This window comes from Talpa europaea (genome assembly GCF_964194135.1).
Source record: "Talpa europaea genome assembly, chromosome: 12".
Taxonomy (NCBI): domain Eukaryota; kingdom Metazoa; phylum Chordata; class Mammalia; order Eulipotyphla; family Talpidae; genus Talpa; species Talpa europaea.
This window is the reverse complement of record NC_140079.1, coordinates 64,933,911-64,960,964: the sequence shown is the minus strand read 5'-3', so window position 1 is coordinate 64,960,964 and position 27,054 is coordinate 64,933,911. Positions and strand designations below refer to the sequence as shown.

Genomic DNA, 27,054 nt, shown 5'->3' with positions numbered 1-27,054 from the left:
GGACACTTAGGAAAGGTTACAATGGTAGATTTAGCGGGAGGTTTAGAAGCATAGATGATACAAGCTGTCTAAAGCTTGAAGACTGTGTGTGTGTGTGTGTTGGGGAGGTGCGGATCTACTTCGTTCACGTTCTGTGTTTGCGAGGGGGCTGAAGACAGAGGTGGGCTGGTGGGGGTGGAGCCAGGGAGGCAGCTGCTTGTCCCCCAGAAAGGCTCAACCCCTGCAGCCCCAGGACAACAGCGCCCTGGCCTGGCTGTGTGGTAATCTCCTCTCGACCCTCACGTACTATTGTGTGTCCAATGTTTTCTGCTGCTTTCAGAGGTAAAGGCAGACAACAGCTTGCACCGTGTAGAAACTGGTGTGAGCACAAAGAAGAAAAATCACAAGAAAACAAGAGGTTGATGAGGTCTGTGAAGCCTCTCATCTAGTAGGAGGGGAATTTTCCTCCCTGGTTGCATAGGCTGTTTTCTTCAGCTGCAAATCATAAACAACCTCTTTGACCAGGGTTAACCCTGTATGGGGGACACCCCGCCCTCCAAAACCTCCTTCGTGAACTGACACTTCCCCTGCTGTGGGAGGTGGGAAACCACTCAAATCCATCTCACAGGCACTCCTCGCAGGGTGGGTGTGAGGGGAGGAGGCCCAGCTGGCAATCCTGTCCAGGACACCCCACTGGCCTCCCTCCTTCCTGGGGTGCCAGGGGGTCTGCTAAGGGCAGAGAGCAAAGTGATAGGGGGAGAGAGGGATATTTTTTGGAGTCCATGTGTATCATTGCAATTCTGGGCAAGTGAAAACGATTCCAGTATCATCCTCAAAACTTTCCTGCTTCTTCCCCACTTCCATTTTTGTAATTTGTCTTTTCATCTTCCCCTTTCTGATTCACAGAGTAATGTAAGCATCAGCATGTAGAAATAGCTGCTATCAGTTGAGTCCTTCCTCTGTGACAGCCCATGTGTGAAGGGCTAATGTGGGTGAGATCTTGGGGTACTCGCAACAGCCTTATGAGATAGGTTCTGCTGTGCCAATTTTCAGCTGGGAATGCTGAGGCTTGGAGAGGCTCAGTGACCTGTCAAAGGTCACACAGCTAGAATATGGACAGCAGTGATTTGAGCCTTGATGGTTGGCCTTCAGAACACAGACTCACTGTGTTGCTGTCTATTTTGCAAATTCTCCTTCCTGCTCCCTCTCCTTCTTCCTCCAGGGCTTCCTCTTCCTTTTCTGGAGGCAAGAGCCTGGTGATAAAGGCGTTGGTAGGGAATGGGGAAGCATTTTGACTGATGGGGGGAGGAGGGAGGCAGCAAGCTCATGTTCACATTCTGATCGTCACATCCATGTGGATTTTTTCCCTGCCTGTCTTTTCCAGAGTGGACTGAGTTTCAGTACTAGAAGGAATCTTACTAATCATTCCTGCCCAAAGCTCCGTTAGCATACAGAAGATAACAGCGTCAGAGATATCAAATGACCAGGGTAAGGCCGCACAGCTGGTTTAGTGGCAGACCCAGAAGCTGGCTGCCTAATTCTGAGATGCTTCCTGTTTAAGAGGCCTTCTCCTGCTAGGTTAACTTATCCAGAATCATGTCCGGAAGTGCTTAGCAAACACCCTGCCAGACACAGAATCAGCAACTGCCCCCCTCCCCCACCAACCCCTAGAATGAGAACACCTGGGATGCTTTTAGTTTTGCTGAATCTGTAGCCCTTCCTGGGGCTCAACTGTGGGGTATCAGGGGCTGCATAATGAGGATGCAGTTTGGGGAGATCGTAGGGTGATCTGGACTGTCTCCCAATCGTAGTTAGGGGAGCAGGAGGCACTTTTCAGAGATATTGCAGGTTCGATTCCAGATCACAGCAATTAAGTGAATATTGCAATAAAGCAAACCACATGCATTCTTTGGTTTCCCAGTGATTATACAAGTTAGGTTTACACTATGCTGCTGTCTATTAAGCTTGTAATTGCATTACGTCTAGAAAACAATGCACACACCTTAATTAAACATGCCACAGAGACATGAGGTGAGCACAAGCCATTGGGAGAATGGCGCCAACAGACATGCTTCACACACAAACCTTCGTTTGTAAAAACAGTGTCCGCAACATGTAATAAAGTGTAATGCAATAAAACGTTTGGCTGGAGCTGGGTCAGGAGTGACTGATGGAGGACAGAAGGGGTGAGGGGCGGTGGCTGGAGAGTAAATGTGTTTCTGAAGGGCCTGTGCTGTCTCTCTGTGTTTACTGTGTGGGCCACAGTCCAGCTGGAAGCCTGGGGCCAGCTCCCTAAGCCCCTGACAACGCTTAGGGTCGGTATCCTCCTTCCTGAAGGGGCCAGGCGTTCTCCTTCTACACTGGGGAATGGCAGGTACTCAGAATATGTTAGAGACTGTTGGGTTGGCCTGAAGATTTGGAGGCAATAAAGGCAATGGTTCTTCCACACCAGTATGCGCAGACCTTGGAATAAACAGTGCATGTCACTGGGATCTCGCCTCCCTGTCAGGAGGGCACCTCTCAGTAATTCCCAGAGAAAAGCACTGTTCCAGGGTGTTGTCCCATCTTATCTTGCTCTGTGACTTTCCTTACACCCCCACACCATTGGATTGTTTTAAGGATCAGAGAAGATGAGGACTTGTGTGCTCCTTGGAGGCTGGGTGCTCTGCCTTGCATTTGTGTCCCTGGTACAACTGCAGACAGAGGAGTAGTTGTTAAAGCCACAGGTGTGGAGGGTGAGGTTGCATCAGAAACCCAGTGTGAGGGGTGAGGAAGTGGCACATGAGAGTGTAGGCTCCTTGGGATTCTGAGCTGGAAGGAGGGTAGAGGCCTATTGTGGGTCTTTATCCAGCGCGAAGATGTCTGGGAAGCAGAGCGCTGTGGCTTGCCTGGGAGGTGGGAAGTCAGTGCTCTCCCTGTTTGGCTTTATCACCTACTGAGCAGAGAGGGAACTGGCCTTTCACACATAAGCTAGGGGTCTGCTCAGAAGTAAAGCTTGCCACCAATCCCTGAAGCAACTAAGTTTTATCACTTGGGCCTGGAAGACTGCTCCATCCCGTGGAGGGTCTGACTCCCCTGCAAAGAGGGACCAAGGACCGGAAGAGGGAACCCAGAAGGGGTTCTCAGAGGACCTCAAAGATGATGGGCTATTAGGAATGAGCAGGTCAGCTGGCGAGCGGGGCTTCCAGGGTGGGGGGAAGGATGCCACCAGGCCAGACAATTATGTAAGCAGAGAACAAATGGGTTAGAAAGCTGAGATTTGGGGGCTGTTCCTAAACAGCCTCCTTGTATTTCTGCCTTTGGGAGGTGCTTTGGATAAGAACACCAAGACTATTGTGGTCCTTTCACTGCTCTTCTTGGTCTTGATCACCATGGCTACAAATGGTCTTCAGCTTGTCCCTTGGCGAGCAAGGCCAGGAGGGGTGTGACATTTACTGTGACACGGAGAGATGGTCATCAGATGGAGTTTAGAAAATTTGCCCAGGGAGGTAGGTAATGCAAAGGCCCATGAAGGTGCCAGGATGGGCCCCAGGAAGCAGGGACAGTGACAGTGAGGGAGACATAGAGACACGATTGCTGGAAAGTTATGCCCAGGGAATAACCCCAAATGTAGACACAGATATATGCGCAGGAATGTCCATGGCAGCACCATTCATAACTCCTCAGGGCGTAAAGCCATCTAAGTGTCCAACAATTGGCAGCGGAGTAATAAATTACAGTACTCTATAGGCACTAAAATTGATGTACAGAAATATTTAACAACAGGGAAAGAGGGCCATGATTTATTGTTAAGTGACAAGGATAGTCACAAAACTAAATGCACATATTCAAACCTAGAAGGATGGTCTCCAGCATGCTAATGAGTCTTAGCGGCAACAGTTTTCAAAATGATCTTTGCTTTCTTTGTTTTTTTTCCCATATTTTCCATGTTTTCCAACAATAAGTGTGCTTTGACCTTGTAATCATTAAAATATGAAAAATATTAACTTTCAGAGTGTGTATGTTAGTTTCTAAATGCAGAAAATAAAATTCTTCCAGTTTTAAATAGGAGGACGTGGGATTGCTGACTTCTAGGTCACCTTTGGCTTATTTCTCATTTTCTTTACTATTTTAGGGCAAAAGAAACTTTCTTGGTGGTAAATTACTACATTTAATGGCAGCATTAAATAGATAAGGACATAAACTTGATAATGCTGTTGGTATTTGATTTGGAGACAGTAGTGATCTCTTTGAATACCTGATATCGTAGAATTTAGAGTTAAAATGAGACAGAGCAGGGGCCTCCCTGATGCGCAAGGAATTAAGTCTTGACACTATGAAGCTATCGGCAGCCACTGCAGCACGAGTTTGATCCCCGACCAGGGAGCTAACCCACATATGGGGCAGCAGCCCTCTCCTGTCTCACCCACTGCTCCCCTCAGCAGTGTATTTCAGTGGACCTGTCCGTTCTGCTCCCCACTCTGTCTCTGGTGAATCCTCTCACCTCCCAAGCACCTCTGGCCTAGACTCCAGCTCTTGTACACATAAATAAATAAAATAAATCTTTTTAAAAAAATAAGACAGAGCAATAATAAATAAAATAAGACACAGAAGTCACTGGCACAGGAGGAAGAGCATTGGGCTAAGAGTCAGCCCTGGGCTGCAGATCTAGAATCACAAACTCTCACCTGGGATAAACTCAGAATTCCTTACTCAAGGAGCACTCAACCTAATCCAGGATCTGAATTTCACTACGGCTGCTGCGTCTTTCTGGTCTAACCAGCTTTGTAATTCCACCACCTCTGTTCTTAGGTCAATGAAATAAAGGGGCTGGGGTAAGAGATCTCAAAGGTCCTTTACCAAGCACAGATTTCCTGCTGCAGAAGGGAGAAAGAGGTGGTGCTGGAAAAGCCTCCTTTGTAGTTTACCTGTTCTAGTCAAATAGTCTATGGAAGGTCTGGCCCTTTCATCTTGGTGTCTAGGGTCTGCCCTGATGCAGATGGGTGCAGGGGGCAAGCAGCTTAGTTCTGGACATGCTGGGCTGTGGCAGCCCTCTGTCCCCTCCTGTCCACAACTTCTCTGCTAGTCTGTCTAACTCAGCAGTTTCTGTGCTGCTCAGATCCAATCTGTTCTTATTTCTATCACCCTGTGACTCAGAAACTATTGTTGCTTTTCACTCCCTAGGTTAGATGAGCTGCTGAAATAATCAATGCCTTGTCTTTACATGAATCTACGTGTTCCCAACCCTCTGCTCTGGAATGCTCTGTTCCCCCAAGTTTCAGAGGAGCAGGACAATTGGGGTGATGTCAGGTGGTTGGGAGCTTGAAGAAACTAGAGTAAGAATATGTTTCAGGGATCATAGGTGACCCTTGAGACCAAGGATGGACATGACCACTGGCATTTCCCCTGGAGATATCTCAGACATGCTACTGGCATTTCTACTCAGTTTGTTTAGTTATTCATTTTTTTTAAAATTATAGTTATGGGAAATACCTTTTTTTTACAGTGGCGCTATGTGCCTAACATTGGGCCCTTTATACACATTAACTTTAATTCTCCCAACAGCCATTTAGGATCGGTAGAGCCATCTTCATTTTATAAGGGAGAACACAGTTTCTCAGAGTTCTATTAACTTCTCCAAGGTCACATAGCTAGAGAGTCATTAAGCCAGAATTTAAATTTAAGCCTGGTAGCCTCACAAATCTATGCTCTTGCCATTTCCTGCTGAGACTGACCTCCCTAAACCCCAACACCTACACGGAAATGTAAGTGGAAGAAAGAAGGGGGCTATTGCCATCTGGGCCCCCCCAACATCAAGTGGTTGTTTTCTGTGGTCATTCCAAAAGTCATGCCTGCAGGGCACCCCTGAAGCCATCATTTAAACTAATGTTGGGGAACAGGCTTAGCAATGGCTCAGTTGCCAGTCTCCTGAACTGGTCAGTTTAATGATAAAAATGAGCCAGGCTGGATTATTACCCATCATGGTTCAGTCCATTGCTGAGTGACTGGCCAACAAAAACGATGACTTCAGTCCATTGGTTCTCAACCAGGGGAGGATTTTACCTCCCCTGGGATTAGGATCTTCGCACTATCTAAAGGCATTTGGGGCTGTCACAACTTGGAAGTACTATTGGCATCTAGTGGGTAGAAGTCAGGGATGATGCTAATCATCCAGGCACAGACAGCCTCCCACCATGGAGAAATATCTGCCCCCTACTGTCATAGTGCAGAGGCTAAGAAACCCCACTCCACACATTCAATCAAGGAGGATTTCACGCAGCTGGAGATTAACCAAATATCAGCAAAAACAGCTCTTTCATTCCTGGGTTAAACTACCAACATTTTAGCCGGGGCCAAGGAACCACACATCCTGTTAAGGCTTGTCAGTGGGCATTGTTTATTTTTTTCCAGTTTGTCTTATTCTAGAGTGGCCCATGGAATTTACTTAGCCTTTCTTTGGGTTAAAATCAAGAATGGAAAATATAACCTCTAAGAAGAAAACAAGCAGAAAAGACAGGTGGGTGTAATAATGGAAGATGGAAGCACTTGTGCAACTCTTAATTGAGTGTATTCTTTTCTACAGGGTTGCTCACTCTCTCGCAGGCCGCCTCCAAGTCACAGACATATACATAACCTGCCCACATAACTGTGTAGGGGGAGAGCTTGGATTTTTAACCTGGAAGAACAGAATTCAAATTCTAACTCATCAATAATTAATTTTTTTTAAGTTTTTTTTTTAAAGATTTATTTATTTATACAAGCACTGGGTACAGTCGGAAGCGCGGGAGGGTAAGAGAATTCACCAGAGCCAGAGTGGGGAACAGAACAGGCAGACTGACGAGGTACACTGCTGAGGGGAGCAGTGGGACCGGCAGGAGAGGTCTGCACACCGTGTCGGACCCTTGCCGGTGGCCGGGGATTGAACCAGCGCTGCAGAGGCTGCAGGCAGCTTCACAGCCCAGCGCTCAACCGCTGCGCCACCGGGGAGGCCCTAGCAATAATTAATCTTGAGCAAATCACATACCTTCTTTAAATTTTAACTTCTCCATCAAAGGGAGCTGTCCCCAGTCATCCTAAAAGACTGTGGTTTTTACACCAAGTAATTCAGGTAACAGCACTTGGTAAACCTAGTGACGATAATGCACAGTGGACTTCTCGCCATGGGCACGTGGATTCTCTTATAAGACTTCTCCATTATAGCTGACTATGCAGCTTTCTCCCAGGCAGTGTTCTATTTCTCATACTGCACTGGAGGGCTGTTTTTTATATTGTGAAATGGAAAATTGAATCCAATTTACTTTACTTGTGATCCAAAGGCGGTTATTCTGCGAGCCCACTACATCCCATTCCAATGGCTTTAGGATGACTACAACATTTACGATTTAAGTTTTCATTTTCCAAGTGATGTAACTTGCACCACCCAAAGCTTTATCGTTCTACAATAATTTTCACCACCTTAGCTCAGAGGCTCACCGGTCTCTAATTCTCATCTGTGTTTGTCTCTTCTTAACAAGACACTAGGTTTTTCATTTAAAAATCAACACAATTTCAAGAATTATAAAAATGTAAAATAGAAAATGCCTTCGATTTCAACCTGATCTTCAGTATGAATTAGAGAGGTGGCCTGCACGTATATGTGGGCTGTTCATTAATTTTTATCTGATGATCTCAAAGCATTTGTAGCAATTCTGACACACATGGTTTCTTATAACTCCCCCCCTCTTGCCTGTAAAGGCTTGTTATGCAGAGTAGAGTTATTTTTGTGGACAAATTGAGTTACACACTGCTGGGCTGTGAGTTCCCGAGAATAGAAACTCCTGTGACTAAACTCTCCATTAACAGAGCAAATCAGAGAATAGTAACAAAACTTTCATTATGCAGACCAGCCACATCACATTTGGTTTTCCATTTCACTTTAGCAAGAGGTTATTGGCCTTGAGGAAGTTCCCCCAACAAATGTATGTCATTTTAGTTCTTAGCACCTGTGCTCTCTGCTTACAGATGCACCCCCAGCTGTGTGTCTGCGTAAGGAGGGACTTCAGGTGTGTCTCTGGTGCTGTGGAAAGGGAACAGGCATCTTGTAAGATATGTCTTATGAGATACCAACAGTACCTGTTTACAAAAAACAGACATGGAAAGCCAGACATGAGAAGTTACGAAGACAGATTTGGACCCAAGCGTCTGACTTCTGATTCCATTGCTCTTAACCAGGGGTTGGCAAAGTACACCCTGTGGCCCAAATCCAGGTAGCTGCCCGTTTTATGTATGAATCTTTATTGGAACATCGCCATACTCATTGGCTGATATTTTGTCTATGGCTGTGTTTGTGCTACACCAGCCAAGTTGAGTGGTAGCAAAAGATACCACGTGGTCCAAAGAGCACATGATGTTTACTCTCTGGTCCTTTGGAGAAAAAATTTGCTGACCATTGTCTAGCCACTGTGTTTCATTTGAGGCAGTCCACTGGTAAATGCTATAGGCATTTAGGAAAACATCAAGAAGCAAACGCCAAGGTCCTTGCCCAAGAATCTTTCAATTGGAAAAACAAAGTGCAACTGCACGAAAAGTTAATTAAGAACCAAGAATGGACCATGACATGATTCAGCGATCAACTATGGCATGGAGAGGTGATCCATGAGCCAGAGTATATCAAGTATTTATGTGCTGGGCTTGAAGCCCAAGACTTTTCATGCATATAGAACCTGTCACTCACAAAACCCCCTTGAGGCAGATATTATTACTCATACGTAACAGCTGAAGAGCCCCAGGCCCAGGGAGACTTTCTTTGCCCCAGAGATACACAGCTAAAAAGCACTGAAGGTAGAATTTGACCCAATAAATGTGACTCCAGAACCCATGCTCTTCACCATCAGTTGAATGGGACAAAAATTGAAGTTCTCAGGAGTTCAAGGAGCGGAGATTATTATGGGCTGGGGTGGGCTGCAAAGGCTTCAAAGCAGAGGTGGGGTCTGTACAATACCAAGATGGATGAGAAACACTCCTCCCTATTGGGGGGAGATGACATTACATTAACCACCAGGGCGCCCTGGGGAGGGGACCCAGCTAGGACTAACTGCTCTGGGACTTCTGCGTAAGTAGTTACATTAGGACCCCTGTTGACTGCATGCAACCTCAATCACTATCCATCAGTGGCTGGGGCTGAGCAACTGGACATGGAGCTGTAGGAGGTGCTGGGAGGTGTGGACAATGATTCTGGTGTCTCTGGGCAGGCAGGTCTCCATTAGACCTTGATGGGAGACACGTGGTCCTGGACGCTCCAGTCACCCAAAGGAGAGCCTACTCAGATTTGTCTCATATCCAATACTGCTGTGCCCTCCTGACAGCACCTCTTCCTGAAACATCTTAATGGTGAGGCTCAGCATATTGGGGAAACTGAAAAAGAAAGGCATCAGAGACCCGGGCTCCAAAACAGGGTTATACCACTTATTAGTCACACTAATCCTCAAACAAATCTTAGAACTTAGTATTTGCTTTTCTCACCCATAAAATAGAGGACTTATGCCAACCTCAGAGGGATGTCATAGGAGTGAATGAGCTATCAGAGGGAGCCCTACGTGGAAATACCGAAGGGATGAGGTAAATATCCTTAGAAACAGAATTTTAAGGTAAATGGAAAGTTGGTCACAGGGGGAGGAATCTGGAATAAAGGAAGACTATTCCATTTTGGATGTGACTCCTTTCTGCCAAGTTGGTGGACTCCTTAGCAAGGAATGAACCCACAACTGGCCTTCTCCCACAAAGAAGGGCACCATCCTGTAGCAGCAGAACACAAGCACGCTGCCGCCAGTCAGCACATTCTCTTCTTACAACACATTCTCCTCCTTCTACACCCATTTCCAGAGCTCACCTGAGGTATCAAGTATGTCCTTTTCATGAATATCCTATCAAAGAATCTTCCCATCCCTTCCTGCATCCTAATTCTCTCTCTCTCTCTCTCTCTCTCTCTCTCTCTCTCACACACACACACACACACACACACACACAATCTTTTGGCAATAGAGAAAACCAAGGTCATCTGTAGTCCTAACCTATATACCTATTTTGTAAACAAGCAAGTCTCACTAGATTTACAGTTTACTCCTAATGAACTTGCACTCACACTGTTCAGGTATAAGAAAAGTTCTTCAAGGGACTTGCTTGTAACTGCTGTTTGCAAGTCAGGGCTGGATCCTGATGGGGTTTCTTGACTGTTCACAACTGCCAAGAGCTACACACAGAAACGGCCATTCCTTGTGACTCTTCCCAAGGAGGACATGATTGAAGCATTTGACTCAGAACTGAAGTGGAATCTCCCCCCCTCACAGCTGGGGCCCCTGGCAGCTGCGACCTGAAAACACAACTTTGTTCTTCCCTCACCAGAAGGAGGCTGTGCAGAAGGCAGGAGGGGCCACCCACAGCCACCATCGTGGCCTCTCCCTCCAGCATGGTATCTCTGCTGTTCAGACCATGGCCATGGAGAGCCACAATGTCAGAGTTGGGAAGAGGAGAATCTAGAACAGAGAAAAGGATGTCTAAAATCCAGAAGAGCACTGCTGCTTGAATTAGAATCATTTCGAGATTGCAGAATGTGCTGGCAATGTTTTTCTGAAGGGCAACCCCGGTGCTCCCGAGCTGGGAGGCACCCTGGCTTCTGACATATTTATTCCATCTTCCGGACATTGGGAGGACACAGAACTGGGCCAGCAACCCCACAACCTGCATCTGTGCCATTTCAGCAGGGGACTTGATAGTCAGCTCAGCTGGAAATGAATGTCCAGGCCACAAGGTGAAGCGACCTGCACTTCTTGATGCCTAGGGATGAAGCCTGGAGCCTGGGTTGTGTATTGACACTATTCCCCAGCGAGCCCTGTCATGGTTTTATAGCAACTGGTGTTCAAAACAAATAAATTGGGCCATTACAGGAACAACTTTGCCAGATTATTTAGGAGAAATCTATTCTTGTTTCAGTCAGAAATTAAAAAGCTGACTCAAATCATTATTTCTGTGAGGGCCTTGTTATATGGTGCTAGGAAAGTTTCACAATCTCTCCTGAAACCTTTGAGGTGTCCTTTTATTTTATTGTTATTTTTTAAAAGAGTTATTTTTATTCATTTATGCATACAAGAACTGGGACGCAGGCCAGAAGTGTGAGGGGTGAGAGGATTCACCAGAGACAGAGTAGAGAGCAGAAGAGGCAGATCTACTGAAATACACTGCTGAGGGGAGCAGCGGACGAGACAGGAGAGGTCTGCTGCGCCATGTGGGTTAGCTCCCTGGCCAGGGATCAAATTTGCATGCTGCAGTGGTTGGCAACAGCTTGATAGTGCTGCAACTTTAACCCCTGTGCCACCAGGGAGGCCCAGAAGTGCCATTTTAGGGGCCTCCCTGGTGGCGCAGGCTGTTGAGCGCCGCATTGTGAGGTTGTCCGTGCACGGCCTCTGCAGCGTGGGTTCGATCCTGGCTGGCCAGCGAGAATCCCACATGGTGAGACAGAACTCTCCTGTCTTGCCCGCTGCTCCCCAAAGCGGTGTGCTTCATCAGTCTGCCTGTTTTGTTCCCCGTTCTGTCTCCGGTGAGTCCTCTCACCCTCCCGCGCATCTGACCTGTACCCCGGTTCTTGTATAAATAAATAAATCTTTTTTTTTTTTAAAAAAAAGTGCCATTTTAAAAGCATGTCTTAGTTTGGGTCCTTTTAGAATAGACCCTGAGACAAAGATTAAAGTCCAGGCAGCTTATTGGGATATTGTCCCCAGGTAGGCGTAGGTGTCGTGGGTTGAATAGCCCCATGATGCAAAAGATAGTCCAGGTCCCAAGTTCCCATACCTGGGGGTGTGACCTGCTTTGGAAATAGGGTATTTAGATGATCAAATTGTGATGAGGTCATGAGGGTGGGTCCTAATTCAGGGTGACTGTGCCTTTCCGAAGTTTGGATGCAGAGACAGACGTGCGGACATGGAGAAGGCCACGTGAAGATGAAGTCAGAGATCAGGGTAAGGCATCTAGGGGGAGTACGGAAAACAGCCAGACAACCACCGGAAACTAGAGAGAGCTGGGAGAGGAGCAAATCCTTCCACACAAGCAACCAAGTCTGCTGATACCTTGATTTTGGACCTCTAGCCTCCAGGCTTGTGAGAGAATAAATATTTGGTGCTTAAACCAACCCTCAGATACAGATACAATAGATATGTGGGCAGTGCGGCAGGAAAGGGGAGGAAATCAATCAAGGGAGCATTATCGAGCTCGTTATCAGTGCTGACAGCTGGAGCTTCCTCATGCTGGCAAATTTGAGGAAATGGAATGGAAAGGGGACCGCAGTTACCCCAGCGAGGCGCAAGGCCGTGTGGGCTGGTGGAGCTGCTCTGAAGTCAGACCCTTGCATTGGACCTTTGCCCTTCTAGCTTGCAGATGCACAGGCGGAGCAGTCTCCAGAGCCAGAGAGAGGCCTTGACCCAGAGGTGCAGGCGGAACTGCCGGAGCACAGAGCAGGAGGCCAGGGGTATGGATGGGACCTGATGCATCTGCTACAAAGGGTGCATTAAATCTTTGGGATGTTGGTAGGTTTTGCTGTAGAATTGAACACGGAGGTTATTAAGACGGGTAAAGTGTGGCTGGTCTCTTTATATAATGGGGCAATCCTGTCTTTCAGGGCCCCTCACTGCTCCCCCCAGTCATTTGCCTGTCCTGATTGCCATGGGCCCTGGGCAGGCCTGGAAGCTGCTCCAAAGGAAGGAGTTAGAGCCCCTTATCTGCAGCATTTGTGCTCACGCCTTTGATCATGCAGCTTCCCCTCTCACGGTGACTTCCTGTCCTTCTCCTTGCATTAAATTCTGCCCCTTCCAGTCCTGTCAGCCCCCCACCACACGCCGTGTGTTCCAGGCCCCCACCCCCTGCCCCATGCATCCCCCTTCTTAGAAGTCCCTCCCAGAGCTCTGACTTTCTGAGCCACTCAACATAGTCTAGTACTGAGCCTTTCTCAAACTGTGTTCTTCAGGACACTTGGTAGATGTTCCCTGAAATAAGTGGGAAAAACAACAGCAACGATAGTGCCAAATGGGGTCACATCAATTGCCCAGCCTTGGGGAGGGTAATGCACATTTGCAGAAAGAAAGTTCTGAAAAGTCCTACAGTGAGATAAGAAACAAAACCTGCCTTGACTTTGTTAAAACTATTGTTTCCAAAATGTACAACCCACTTTGGGTGGTGGGGTATCCCCATCTTACAGGATAGAGTTTGGGGAATAACCTTCATTATACACTTCAGTGAAGAAGAGCTTTGTGAGTTGACTGTTTTGGACAAGGAAGGAGGCTCGAGAGAGCATGTCCCCCACCGGGCAAGTAAGGACCGGGCCTGGTAGAGGAGGTTACAGATCCGGGTTCCAAAGGCCATGTATGAGTGGTTTCCCCAGTCTCTTCATCCCAGAACCACGGAGGGTGGGGAGTAAGGCTGGAGAGGGCGGGGAGGAACAGCCAAGCTCCCTTCTGGTGTTTCCTGATTTCCAATTCCCTCTACCAGATCTGCTCTTTCATTTTTTTTAAGATTTATTTATTTATGCATACAAGAACTGAGGTATAGGCCAGAGGTGCCGGGGCGGGGTGAGACCCCAGATCTGCTCTTTCTAATCCCTTCTCCACACGCAGGCAAACTTTAATTACTCCTCCAATAGTCACCCCAAAAAGAAAAAAAATCTCCTTTTCGTAACTTGGCTGCACTGGCTCCACTCTGTTTTATTTTCACCTTTGCAAGCTGTTAATGAAGTATCTTGTTAAAGTATACCCTAATAGGAAAATTACTCGCTCTTCTCGCATTGGTTTTAGTCTTCTCTAGTTAGGTTAACTAGGTGATTATAACAGATGCCATCTGCCAGTAGAGGTGAGTTTGGCTGCCAGAGCCTTGGCTCAGGGGCCGCTGTCCTTGTGATCACTACAGTCCTGGACAGTCTAAGCGGAGAAGTCAGAAATGTCAGTAATTTATCAGCAGGATGAAGGATTTATCTGTCCCTCTGAGTCATGAAGGGCAGACCAGGTGGGCGTGGGAATCCCAGGTAAAAGTGCATCACAAAAAAAAACCTTCAAAAAGGAAATCCTTCCAGCTCCTAGGGGTCAATCCTGCCTGGGAGGCCATTCTTTGGTAAGCAGCCGGGCACACCTCTGTTTAAGAAAATGAAAGACAAGGCCTCCCGGTGGCGCAGTGGTTGAGCGCTGGGTTGCGAAGCTGCCTGCAGCCTCCGTGGAGCTGGTTTGATCCCCGGCTGCTCCCCGGCCACCGGAGGAGGGTCCCACATGGCGCGCAGACCTCTCCTGCCGCCCGCTGCTCCCCTCAGCAGTGTGCTCCGGTCCTTCTGCCTGCTCTGCTCCCCGCTCTGGCTCTGGTGAATTCTCTCACCCTCCCGCGCTTCTGACTGTACCCAGTGCTTATATAAATAAATAAATAAATACATCTTTTAAAAAAAGAAAAAAAAGAAAGAAAATGAAAGACATCTGGCCACTCTACAAAATCCAGTACATGAAAATCCACACACATGACAACAGCTCAATAAGAAAATGAATTTTTGCATAACTAAAGGATTCAGCAATGTATGTCTCAACATTGTTATAATATTCTCTTGACCAAAACTTTCCAGGAAACTCATCAAGTGGGAAAAGCTCCCCTTTTGCATAACCCCATTTAAAAAAAAAAAAAGTTTTGCTGTATAAGATATTTGCTTAATCTAGACAGAGTAATAATATAGGGTTACTCATTCATTAGTCTTCTATTGAACACCTACACAGACTAAAAGCCCCCCCCACTGTATTTTATTTCGGGATGTGTGTGTGTTCACAGCTGTCTTTCTGCCTATTCCCTGCTTGCCTTCTTTCTGAAAGGATTCAGGGTAGATTGCTCACTTGATTTTCTCCCAGCGGCTGCCAGAGAGCAGATGATGTGAAGCCAGGCCCCAGGGCTGCTACCGGTCCTCACACAGTCTGTAGTCCTGTGCATGGGCAGGTTTAGGCCTGTGGCACCCCCCCTCAAAAAAAACCCAGACAACAAAAGTATGGCCGGTAGAGACTGGAGGGGAGGGAGATCAAACGAGGTTCATCAGCATTGTGAACCTAGCCATTGAGGGTGGGCTCTTAGTGTAGGGAGGATCCAATACCTGTGCAACCTCCTGAGACAGTTAAAGGCTCTTTCCCTGCTCGTGGAAGTGGCTGGTCTGCCACTAGCAGGGACTCCGGACAGGCAGACTGATCTAACAAGACCAGCCACCACCCCCCTTTCTGCCCCTGCAGTTCTCTTGGGGTTGTTATTCCAACAGGAAGCCTCTTCACAGAGAGTAAGATTCAAGTAGCCAGAGTAAGAAGCACCATTTACTTCGAACAGGGCAACCTGGTGGTCCAGGGGATAGATGGTTGGAGAAAGAATCAAAAGTCCTGAGTTTAAGTACTAACTCTGCCTCTTGCTGATTATCTGACATTTGGCTGGTTTATTTATCCTTAGGACCACCATTTCTTCCTCGGGAAAATCTAGAAGCTATCTCTCCTTTTCAGCTGGAATGTTCTCTAACTCCGTCATATCAGGTCAGCCCCATTGTGATAGATAATTTTCCCAAAAGTCTCCATCTACTCTTCTGTTACTGAAGGCAAAATTCACTGACAGCATCCCCAACTCCCACCCCAGCCTAGTCATGATATCACCACTTCTAATTAGAAGGAAGTTACATGATACAAGAGGTGATTCCTGACGACTTTGCAAAATTCAAGTTACTTTCTCAAAAGAATAAATGTAAAATTAAGTCATCTTATTCTGCAGAGTGCACATAAATTGCTGCTTTATTAGCCTTTTTGTATTGCATTATTTTGAATTTGCATAATTCAAAATGCCATTAAATGTTACTTGTATATTCCCTCTGGAAGGATTATTTTTAAAATGCATGGTGGTGATGGGAAAGAGGTGATGACACAGGGTCATACTTGACGGAGAAATGCCATGGGTATGAAGGAATGCAGTAGGGTGAGCATCCAGGGCCATAGAGAGGACCCCCTAGAGAGGACCCTTGGGAAATCATTCTTCACTGAACTTGAAATGATTGTTCAATTTTGAGATAAGGTTTCTTTCCTCCTTCCTTCCTTCCTTTTTAATAGAAATCACTCCAGATGTGAATGCTGCTAGAAAATGCTCAATCCTAAATTAGAAATCCCCAATTAGTCAAATCTCACTATCTCAGCATCGAGGAGCCATTTTGTGCTCTTCAAAATGGCTGACAGGAATTTCTGAGGACCCAAGGGTCTGAATCCAAACCAGGAATTCAATCAGCTTCAAGTCTGAGACTTTGTGGTTAGAGCCATAGCTAGAAACTAATGGATGTATTTTTTCCAAACCAATGAAATCAAGAAATTGCCACAAAGATCAAAAACTGCTCTCTAAGTCTTCCCTTCCACATTCTCTCTGCTGGCCCCTTTGGATTGCAAACGCTTGTGATTATAACTTTATTCACAACCCAATTCTGGTTTCCAAGTAGCTTCCTTTCCAAGATGAGCTTACAAAGCTTTGAAAATTAGAGGCTCCTCTCCCCTCCCCCTGAAAAGCTATTCCTGACAACGTGCTATGTGGAAATGGAAGGAGTTTGCTTTATAGCAGCCTCCCTCGTGGAATTATGGTTGGGAACATTTAACAATACAGCATTTGCAATGGGTAGGTGAGAGCTGGCCAAGTTTTTAAAGGGGATTTCACAGGCCAGGTCAGCAGGGAGATGGATGGGTGAGCTGCAGTGGATACAATTATTTGACTCTCTGAGCTGTTCTTTTGAAGCCTCTATACTTAATAGAAAGAAAAAGAATAATCCTCTTTGACAACCTTTTGTAGCTCAATCTTTATTGTTCCCACTGAAATTCAAAGAAAATGAACAAGATTCATTTTGTCCAGAAAGCATTTGTGTATTTTATATAGGTCTGGGCTTTGAAGCATTGATCGTTAAGTGGGAGAAAAGACAAAGATTTCTCTCTAATCTGAAGAATTAAAGAGGGACTTTTTGAAGCTCTCTAGCCTAGCTGAAAACAGTCCTGGGTGGTATCTCCTGATATTCACCTCCTTTGTTATTAAACTCAGCATGGAAATTAGCATGGGCTCACGAAATGATAAAAATTAAACCACACCACACAGAAGTAAGCCTACAGGCAAATTAAGTCACTATCATAAACCGCGAGAACATATCCTGAGGACCAGGGGAGCTTTCTTTTACTTATGAACTTTCAGTCATCAACTTCCATCTCCAAATACTGGTTTGGACAACAGGCCAGTTGGGTCGATTGTGGGATTGTTGGTTTCACTTGGGGAATGTGACTGCTGCTTGGTAAATATTTACTCACCAATGAGTTGCGTGACTGACAGAATGGTTTGAGTAATCAGATATTAAAAATAACCATCAGTCTGGCCATACCAACTCTTGCTGGCCAAGGAGCCACCTGAGAGGGCTGTTGGTCAATCTATTATTGGGGCAGAAAAAAAGAAAAGTGCCAAATGCCGTCGGGCTATTTTAGCCCAAACTCAGAAGATAGAAGAACTGGTGAGAATTTGGGGAGCTGCTGATATTTTTGCCGACAGTTATTTGTGTGCTGGGCCTCCACCATGAGAAGGACTCATCTAAAGGAGTTATTTGTGTTGGGTTTTTAACCCTGAATTCTGAGAACAACAATAATTTTCCACCTTCTTTTGTCAACTTAACTCTGGTAACAATGTCAACAGTGGGCCAGGGAGATCCCCACGCATCTGGGCTTGAATTTAAGGGGGTGGACAAGTTTTCCACAGGTGGGGGTGGGGTAGAGTCAGCATTCTAAGCAGAGGGAATGGGAGGAAATCAAAGAAGGAAAGACGCCAGCCTTACTTGGGAGACGGGAGACATCTAAGGGGAGCTGGACCTCACCAACCGAAGAAGTCGTGCGTCCATGAGGAAGTAACTCCCACTTTTCCATAATCTTCCAGTTTCGACGCCCCTTTCTTGTGTCCCTTCTGCACAGAACCCTTAGAATGTGCTCAGGGATATCTCAGACCTGCTCTTCACCTACACAGATTGCCAAATCCAAGCTCATGCGATGCTGGCCCTTCCTTCTACCCAAGTGTCCTACCGCAGCCCCCCTCTTCTTAACGTCACACACCAGACACACAAAACCACACACTGGTGCACACAGAACACAGACCTTCAGAGCCAATACACATCCATCAGCAAACAGACACTCACACGCATGCATCAGGTACACCAGTACATTCACATCTGTACACTCACCTTGGAACACACCCGAACACATAGCACCATACAGTCTAGCACATGCAGCACAACACCATATAGTCTAGCACATGCATCCTGGGGTGTGGACACCTGCATCCCCATCAGAACACACTGGTAAACATAGCTTGACCTGCTGGTTTGCCAGCGCCTATGCTGAGCTATGCCCCACAGGACGGGGCTCAGGCGTGGGCTGTTACCATGATGGATGCACCGGACTCAACTGCCTTCCCTCTGGAGCTTGCTGCTCTGGCCAGTCAGCCTCCTGTGCAATAGGCCACAACTATCATCCCCGATCCTGGACCGAGGAAGGCTAGCCCTCTCTACTCTTCCCCATAACCTCTTCTCCAATTCCGCCCTCACTCCCAACCCCCAAGACAAAATGGCAGTTCTACCTCACTTCATACTACGCTGCCATCCACGTTGAGTCTTAGAACCAATATAACAGCGCACAATGGGGAAACACAACAAGACACTTGACTTGCAGCTACAGCAATAGAAGAAATCAGGATTTGTTTGATCCTAAATGTAACACCAACCTAAATGGTGTTGATTTACACTAGGAGGCATGCTCCCCAACCACAGTTTGGCAAAGGCAATGTACAAATGACCCCTCCCCCACATTCATGTTCTGCTGTCTCTGGGACAACTCTCCTTTCTTTCCCCAACCTTCTTCTCAGCCAGCTTTGGGAGCAGCCACTGGGTCACAGATATTGAAATATTTGGCTCTTTAATTGACCGTGTGTTTGCTCTGCTCAGCCCAGGCAGATGCATGGGGACTTGAAGCAAAAATATGACACAAATAATTGAGAATTCATTGTAAACATTTTCATTCAAAGGCAATTTTCCCACTCCCCAAGGATTTTGCAGGGAAGTCTCAGTTCGGAGGCTGTGTGTTGCGGTCTGCTATTCTTCTAGAAAACCTCATGCACACAAACCTTTACACACCATGTGAAGATTCTTTCTTATAGAGATCAATTACAGGCTAGTATTTAGAACCGTCTCTTATATATGATTTAATTTATATTTCGATTTACCTATTTGTTCCACCCATTTGGTTGTGGTGTACTCGTGAGTATAAAAACAAGTTGAAATGCAGGGCCTCCCTGGTGGCGCAAGGGGTTAAGCTACGCACTATGAAGCAATCTGCATGAATTCAATCCCCAACCGGGGAGCAATCCACATGTCAAGGCAGTCCCCTCCTGTCTCGCCTGCTGCTCCCCTCAGCAGTGTATTTCAGTCAGTCTACCTGTTCTGTTTCTCTCTGTCTCTGGTGAGTCCTCTCACCCCCCCCCCACATCTCTGGCCTGTACCCCAGCTCTTGTATGCATAAATAAATAAATAAGTCTCAAAAAAAAAGTTGAATTGCAAACCGAGGCCCTTCCTTCTTAAGAAAACTCCACAATAGATGCATTGTTAACAATAAAATGGAAAATAGGGACTTTACCAGATTTGGTGAAAATGCGAGTTCAGACTATAATAATATACCAGAGAAAAACATAATTCTACATTAACAAACATTTCAAAATTTAGCAGAAAAATTTATATGAAATGAGAATATTCATCATCAAAACAAGAATTTACTTCAACAATTGAGAGGAAAATAGTAAGAAGTGCTTCCCAAGGGAAATACCTTCAAAAATCTGCTTTGAATTCACTCATTGGTTTTATGATATTGCAACTGATGAGCACAGACCTGGTACGGAGACTGTATAGAACATTCTAGAGCACCATCCGGAACAAGGGATCAGCCCAACTGTTGTTTGGGGCCGCCTTCTACACTTAGGCATGCCATCAACCCTCAGAATTTCATTTTCTTCATTTATAAAAAGAGGATCCTACTACCTTTTCTGCCTTTTGTAGGATTGTTACGACGAGAGGGTGCAGCCAGCGAAAACGCAGGGAAAGGCTTCGTAACTAGGAAGGGAAGGCTGCAGTAAGAGGACAAGGTCTGGACTGGGCAGGGGCCCTGCCGCCCTACTTTTAATGTTTCCATGCATTTGTTTCACTTGCTCCCTCTCCAGCTTGTTGCTGAGTGTGCACATCATAACGCAAGCAAAGTGACGAGTGGAAGCAACTAACATTTCCACCGCTGCTGTTTGGCTGCATCACACAGCAACCTGCTTTCTTTTCGAGCCGGCTTTCACAACCAGACTCTCACCGGCAAAGTCCTTGGGGGGTCCCCAGTAAATCTGCAACTGATGCCCAGGCAGGAGGGACCTGCCAGAAGGCATTGGACCTCATTTTTGCGTTTTCACAACAGAGGCACTGGCTAGAGTTAGAAATTTTGGCAAGTCCAGATTTTAAAAAGGATTTGGAGCAGGGGCCTCCCTGGTGGTGCAAGGGGTTAAGCACTGCACTATGAAGCAATCCGCAGCCTCTGCAGCACGAGTTCCATCCCCGGCCAGGGAGCTACCCACTTGGCATAGCAGACCTCTCCTGCCTCGCCCACTGCTCCCCTCAGCAGTGTATTTCAGTCAGTCTGCCTGTTCTGTTCCCCACTCTGTCTCTGGAGAATCCTCTCACCCCCCCCCCCCCCCCCCGACATCTCTGGCCTGTATCCCAGCTCTTGTATGCATAAATAAATAAATCTTTTTTTTTTTTTTTAAAGGATTTGGAGCAGCAGTCGAAAATGAAGTTTAGGTTCCTAATTCTGTGAGCCTAGCCAACGGGGTGGGAGCTAGGTAACTAATTGTTCTTTAAAGGTTTGCAATGTCACGACCACATGCAATTCATTTTTTAGTTGAAAATCTCTTTCATCCTTAGAAAAACTGAAACCCAGGGACAGATTTTTGCCCAAGTTTATACTGTAATTTCGTAACAAAGGAAGAAAAAGAAAGCATGTTAGTACCAGTGCTCCTACTTTCTTGCACAGGGAGGTGAGGGAGGGGGGTGATGGTAAGGGAGGGTAGATTGGAGTGATACTCTTATTGTGCAGCTTGGGAAACTGAGGCATATATGATAATGGAAACTGTCTTTCAAGCACCTTTTGTGTGGAGACACTTCCAATTAGCATCTCTACTCCACCATCCTCGGGCAGAGGCTCAAGTTGTGATCGCCATCTTACAGAGGAAGTGCGAGCCCTAAAGGTGGGCAGCCGCAGGGTGAGGAGCTGGGGAGGGCCTCGATCTCCCTCTTTCTGACTCCATGGCCTCTGTCTCCATCTGCTTCCATCACATTGTCTGCTTCCTGCAGCCACAAATCCTTGCAGATGGTCACAGGGAGTTGGGAAAGAACTTTCTTTCCCGACAGAGTTATTTTCAACAGAGGTTAAAGGATCTTGCAAACTGTGTTTTTTGTTTGTTTTTGTTTTTTTTTTTTTTTTTAACTTTAGCCTATTCTTTTAATTGCCAGTCTGGGAGAAATTAGCCGAAGGAAGTAATTCAAAAGAAAATGTTAAGGTTACAGTAACAAAAGTTAGAAACAGTCCAAGTGCCCAACAATAAGGAAATAGTGAAGAAAATACGATACATAAACTTTGGAAGTTTACATAGCAATTAAAAACAATCATGAAGGCTAAGTATGAAAAAATGCTCTTTTTAAAAAAGGATAGTTTTAAAAAGCACAAAAAATATTCCATACATCTATGAATATATGCATATATACTTGCAAAAAATATTGGAATGTGACATGAAATGAAAATGAAAGTTACTGAGCTGACTTTGAAAGATTATGGATTTAAAAAATTTTGTAACTCACTGAATTTATGATATGTTTGCTAAAATAACTCAAATTAAGGGGGAGGGGGAGTGATAGCTACTTGGAATATGGATTTAGTAACTGAGGCCAAGCTAGACTATTATGGTTAAATATACTGCTTTTTGTTCCCATATTCTGAGGCAATCGAGCAACTGGATTCCCTGGATTATACTGTCATCTGCAGGCGCTTCCTTTTATCCATTCATCTTTCATTAGTATATTAGTCCATTAGTTAATATTCTCCAACAGCGTTTTTTATGTTCCGCTTTTCACTAGTGTCAAAAGCAAGTCAGAAAAAAATGTGGTTTTTTTTGTTTATTTTTGAGCTATAACATTGGTCCATCATATGAAATGATTATTTTCATAGTTCCAAAAATAAAGGAATACCAGAAATTTTACAACTGGAAAATTTTAATAACTGCAGGTTTATCTTCAGCCATCCTTGCAACTAATTTTGAATCATCCTATTTGCCTAAACTACCTTATCTCCTATACCAGTCTGATTTTTTTAAGTATTTTAACATGAAGTTCCCTAGAGAAAAAGTCCCACAATGCCCCTCCAATATACTATCTCAATTAAATCAGTGAATCACATGGAAGCATATAGAATTCCCTCATATACCCACTTTTTAATTCACTCCACAGAGATTACTACTGTGCTGCATGCTGGGATGTGTCTCTGAGCAAAACTGAGGTGTCATTTTCCTCAGGGACCATAAACATGATCGACTGTTTAGGCTGAAAGAAATGACTCTGTACTTGCACTGACTAAATGATCATTTTGTTTTAACGAACAGGCCCATTCAACCAAATTGGCTGAACGTTTGTTCGAACTGATCGAATCTATCATCACTTTCCTATGAAAAAGAACTAACGTTGGCTCAAGCAGAGAGGACAATTATTTGGAACTATTCCTGCGATTTATTTAATCAATTAGCTGACCCATAGGTAAATAAGATTCAAGAGAGAAAGGATTCCCGGGGTGCATTTGGACAATGCTAATACAAGACGGTTGTCTAGCGGTGCCAAACATTTCCAAATAAAATGTGAGACCCAAAGCTTGGGTCTCTTGAAAGTAAAAGGGTATATCTAGTGAAAATTAAATTAAATTTTTTAAGACAAAGACTTTAAATAAATACAGCATTGCTAATCACCTAAGCAAGGGCTCCCTAGAACTGTTTTTATTTGGTGACTGCTGATGTGGGCTCTAGGCAAGCAAGTTTGAGACATGCCAAGGCTGAAAACAAAAGAGCTCAATCTGGATGAGCAGAGCTAGGTGATGGAGTTTCGAATAAACCACTGGTGATAATGTCATGGATGAAAAACTGGCACAGTGTCACTTAAAAACTACCATCCAATCTAGTCCCAAGCAGGTTAAGCAAATATCTAGTGTTTAAAAATTTCCACTTACAATGCTGTAAACCAATGTTACTTCAATTTTTAAAAAACAGGAAATTTCCATATAAATAGCCAGTCATCAGGCACCCACACCAACCATTTGGCTTCAAAATCTGAATGGACACCCTGACCAGTGATGACCAGGTGGACCTGGCTCCAATATCCTCCCCTAAACTATTTATATTGTATGTTTTTCAAGTGTTTTTTCACTTGTGGGGTGGGAGAGGGAAAAGGAGAGGGATAGCCCCTATGGAATAAGTGTTTAAAAAATAAAAATGGGGGGCCTCCCTGGTGGTGCAAGGAGTTAAGTGTCAGCACTATGAAGCTCTCTGCAGCCACTGCAGCACAAGTGTGATCCCTGGCCAGGGAGCTACCCACACAACGCAGCAGACCTCTCCTGTCTTGCCCGCTGCTCCCCTCAGCAGAGTATTTCAGTAGATCCGCCTGCTCTGCTCCCCACTCTGTCTCAGGTGAATCCTCTCACCCTACATACCTCTGGCCTGCACCCCAGCTCTTGTATGCATAAATAAATATATCTTTTTTTAACATTTTTTTAAGATTTATTTATTTATTTATACAAGCACTGGGTACAGTCAGAAGCACGGGATGGTGAGAGAATTCACCAGAGCCAGAGCGGAGAACAGAACAGGCAGACCCCAACAAAATACACCGCTGAGGGGAGCATCGGGAGCGGCAGGAGAGTTCTGTGCGCCATGTGGGACCCTCGCCCGGTGGCTGGGGATCGAACCGGTGCTGAAGAGGCTGCAGGCAGCTTTGTAGCCCAGCGCTCAACCGCTGAGCCACTAGGGGAGGCCCATAAATAAATATATCTTTAAAAAATAAGTAGGGATTCTCCCTGGTGGTGCAGGGATTAAAGACAGCGCTGTCAAGCTACTGCCGGCCACTACAGCATGAGTTCGATCCCTAGCACCCAGGGAGCAACACACATGACGCAGCAGACCTCTCCTGTCTTGCCCGCTGCTCCCCTCAGCAGTGTATTTCAGTACATCTGTCTGTTCTGCTCCCCACTCTGTCTCTGGTGAATCCTCTCACCTCCTGCACTTCTGGCTTGCACCCCAGTTCTTGTATGCATAAATAAACAAATCTTTAAAATAAATAAATAAATATTTAGTTCTCAATTCTGCCTGCCACCTACTATCTTCCAACTCTGTTCCTGTGCAACTACGGGTCTGTTCAAAAATCAAACAAGGATGAAATGGATTTCAACAAATAAAGAAAATGCCCTGTGCTTCTTTCTAACAGAACTGAAAGCAAATTAAGGACCCTAACCATGGGCTTTTCTATTTCCTATTTCAGGATGTTGAGAGCAAGAGAAAAGGCCAGGGTGTAATAAGCTTTCTGCTCTATATCAGATGCTGTGCAGTCACTTCCCTTTTTCACAGCTCTGCAAGGAAGATGACCCTTCTATTAGAGTGAGAAAACTGAAGCTCAGAGAGGTTAAGAAATGTACCTAAGGTTGCACAGCTAAAAAAGCTGCAGTGCTGGGATTCCATCTGTGGTTGACCTGACTCTTCCCACCATAGCCAGCTACCTTCTTCCTTGAAGCAGAGTTGCTCCCAAGCCTGGGAGCTTGCTTTTCCTGAGACCTGTGACTGAGCCTCTCCTCCCTGGACAAAGAACAAAGGCCACACTGACCACTGGGTGTGCTCATAGCTACAGTGGAGCAGGGCTCGAGGTGCTGAGGACCTGAGGGCTCTGAAGGCAAAAACATGGCCGTGCCATTTGGGCCCCATTTATCTCTTCTAATCTCAGGCCCTGTGACTGTGTCGGCAGAGGACTACCTCCTCCTGTAGACGGGTTAGATCGTTGTTTCCTTTGATCCTAATTATCTGGGCATTTATGAGGAAACACAGTAAAAAAGTCTTAGCAAATGGTAGGTGTTTCAGCAGGGCCTGGGGGTGAATAATTGAACTGAGCAAGAAAAGAGAGGTGACTTCCACTTAAATTGTCAGCAGCAGCCGTCGGTGTTGAAGGCCTCTCTTAAGTTCCCCCTTCCCTGATCTCATCCAGGGTAGGACACCTTGAAAAACTTTTGTCTAGTTGCCTCATCTGAAAATAGCTGAAATTTCACTCTCCACACTGGCAAAGCAAGTGACATTTGAAAGGTCAAAAAATTTCTATGAGTCTAAAGTTTTTTCCTCCTGAATGTTATTTATGGAAATGGGGCCTGGCCCCCATCTTGTCTGCTGGCAACCATCAACATCCAAGCAACCGTTCATTTTCTCATCTAATTCACTTCATCTTTGCTTTAGCCCCACGGCCAACACAGTTGGACCGGGAGGAAACTCTGTGTCGTGAAACATCCTGCCAAGTGCAATTCTCAGGCCTGGAGACCAGAATCTGACCTGCCCCTCAAATCTCTGGATTCACAAGCTGTTTGAGCATCATGTCCTTTGTTTCCCCCCATATATCCCAAGCACGGGCAGCTCTGGGATCGCTCTGGTGTCCCCAACCCACTGTGCAAGTGACTCATACATGACAAGGCTTTTCTGAGAAGAGAGCTGCGATCTTACAGAAAACCTGCCATGGCTTCATCCCCAGGATCCCTTGGGTGTGAGGCCAAGGCTGAGCCACAGTCCCTGGCAGGAACAGATGTACGGGAGGCCTCTGGCCCTCCCACCATTGTCCAGAAACACTTCCCCACATGGAGGTGGGCTGTTAGGTGTTGGAATGACTCTTGCCTGTGTCTCTCCTCCCTGTTTCTTTAGATTCAAATCTAGCTTGCCTCATTTCTTGTAAAAATGCCACGACGCCAACCCCTTAAGACGGTCCATTTTGTCTCCTCATTAGTTCTTCTCATTTTCGCAGCCAGAAAACATGATAGAAATGAAAGAATTGTCGAAAAACCAGGCTCCCCTGAACTGGAACGTGCTGAGGAGTGCGCTTTCTTGTTGGCTGGTTGGTTGATACTAAGATGTCTAAGTGACACCCTCTCCTCTGTCCCCCACATTCTGTCAGCATCTCTGGCTTTCTGGCCTCAGCTAGAGCTGCCTGGAGTGAGAGGAGGTGGTGCATCACTGAGCCTGGGGTGAGTGTGGAACAGGACAACCCTTGCTTAGGACATGGGGAGCAGGCGCACCCAAGACAAACCACCCGCCCAAACCCTGCGGAGGCCACCTCCCTCCTTCGCCAACCCCACTCAGCCCTGGCGCATGGGGGCCTTCAAGGCAGCCAGGGCTGTGGCGTGGCGTGAGCCTGCCTGACAACCAGCGAAATGTTCTTTGTCGAAGGAAGAGGGAAGGGGGCTGAGTGATGCGCCAGCAAAGGGGTCAAAGAAGGAGATGCAGAGACAAAAATGTCGTAACACAAAACCTGGCCCACTTGACACTTTCCTGCCCCATCCAGCTTCTGTTAAATTCCTTCCTTTTCTCCACACTGGGTCTGCCTCGGTTGCTTTTCTGCTCACCTCCTCCCCAACTTTTCTCTCTTATCACTGGAAAGATCTCCACTTTGGGCAGGTGTGCATTCAAGCAGTGGGCTCTGAACTGATGCCCACCTTGGCTGATATGAGGAGGTGCCACGGCTGAGCCTGACCTGCCTCTGCTCAGCTGCCCGTTGATTTGGGGAGATGGAGTCTGAAGGAGACACCCGCTCTTCGCCTCTCTCCATCCCTCCCCAACATGCACAAATAATTTTTAAAAGGTCCATCCATGAGTCCACTTACCTGTAACGGGGAGCTGCGCCTGCAGGATGGAGGTGATGACAAGTGCCTTCCACTTCAT

The 27,054-nt window shown here is 46.1% G+C and overlaps 1 protein-coding gene across 2 annotated transcripts in view; it reads right to left on the bottom strand.

The window, feature by feature from the left end:
- CD247 (CD247 molecule) overlaps positions 1 to 27,054 on the bottom strand; it is a gene marked incomplete at both ends in the record, with an annotated part of 71,573 nt that extends 44,519 nt beyond the window's left edge. For both annotated transcript variants that reach the window (XM_084250475.1, XM_084250476.1), the window contains one exon: positions 26,997 to 27,054. In XM_084250475.1, the coding sequence (XP_084106601.1) occupies positions 26,997 to 27,054 (58 nt within the window). The remainder of the gene's footprint in view (positions 1 to 26,996) is intronic.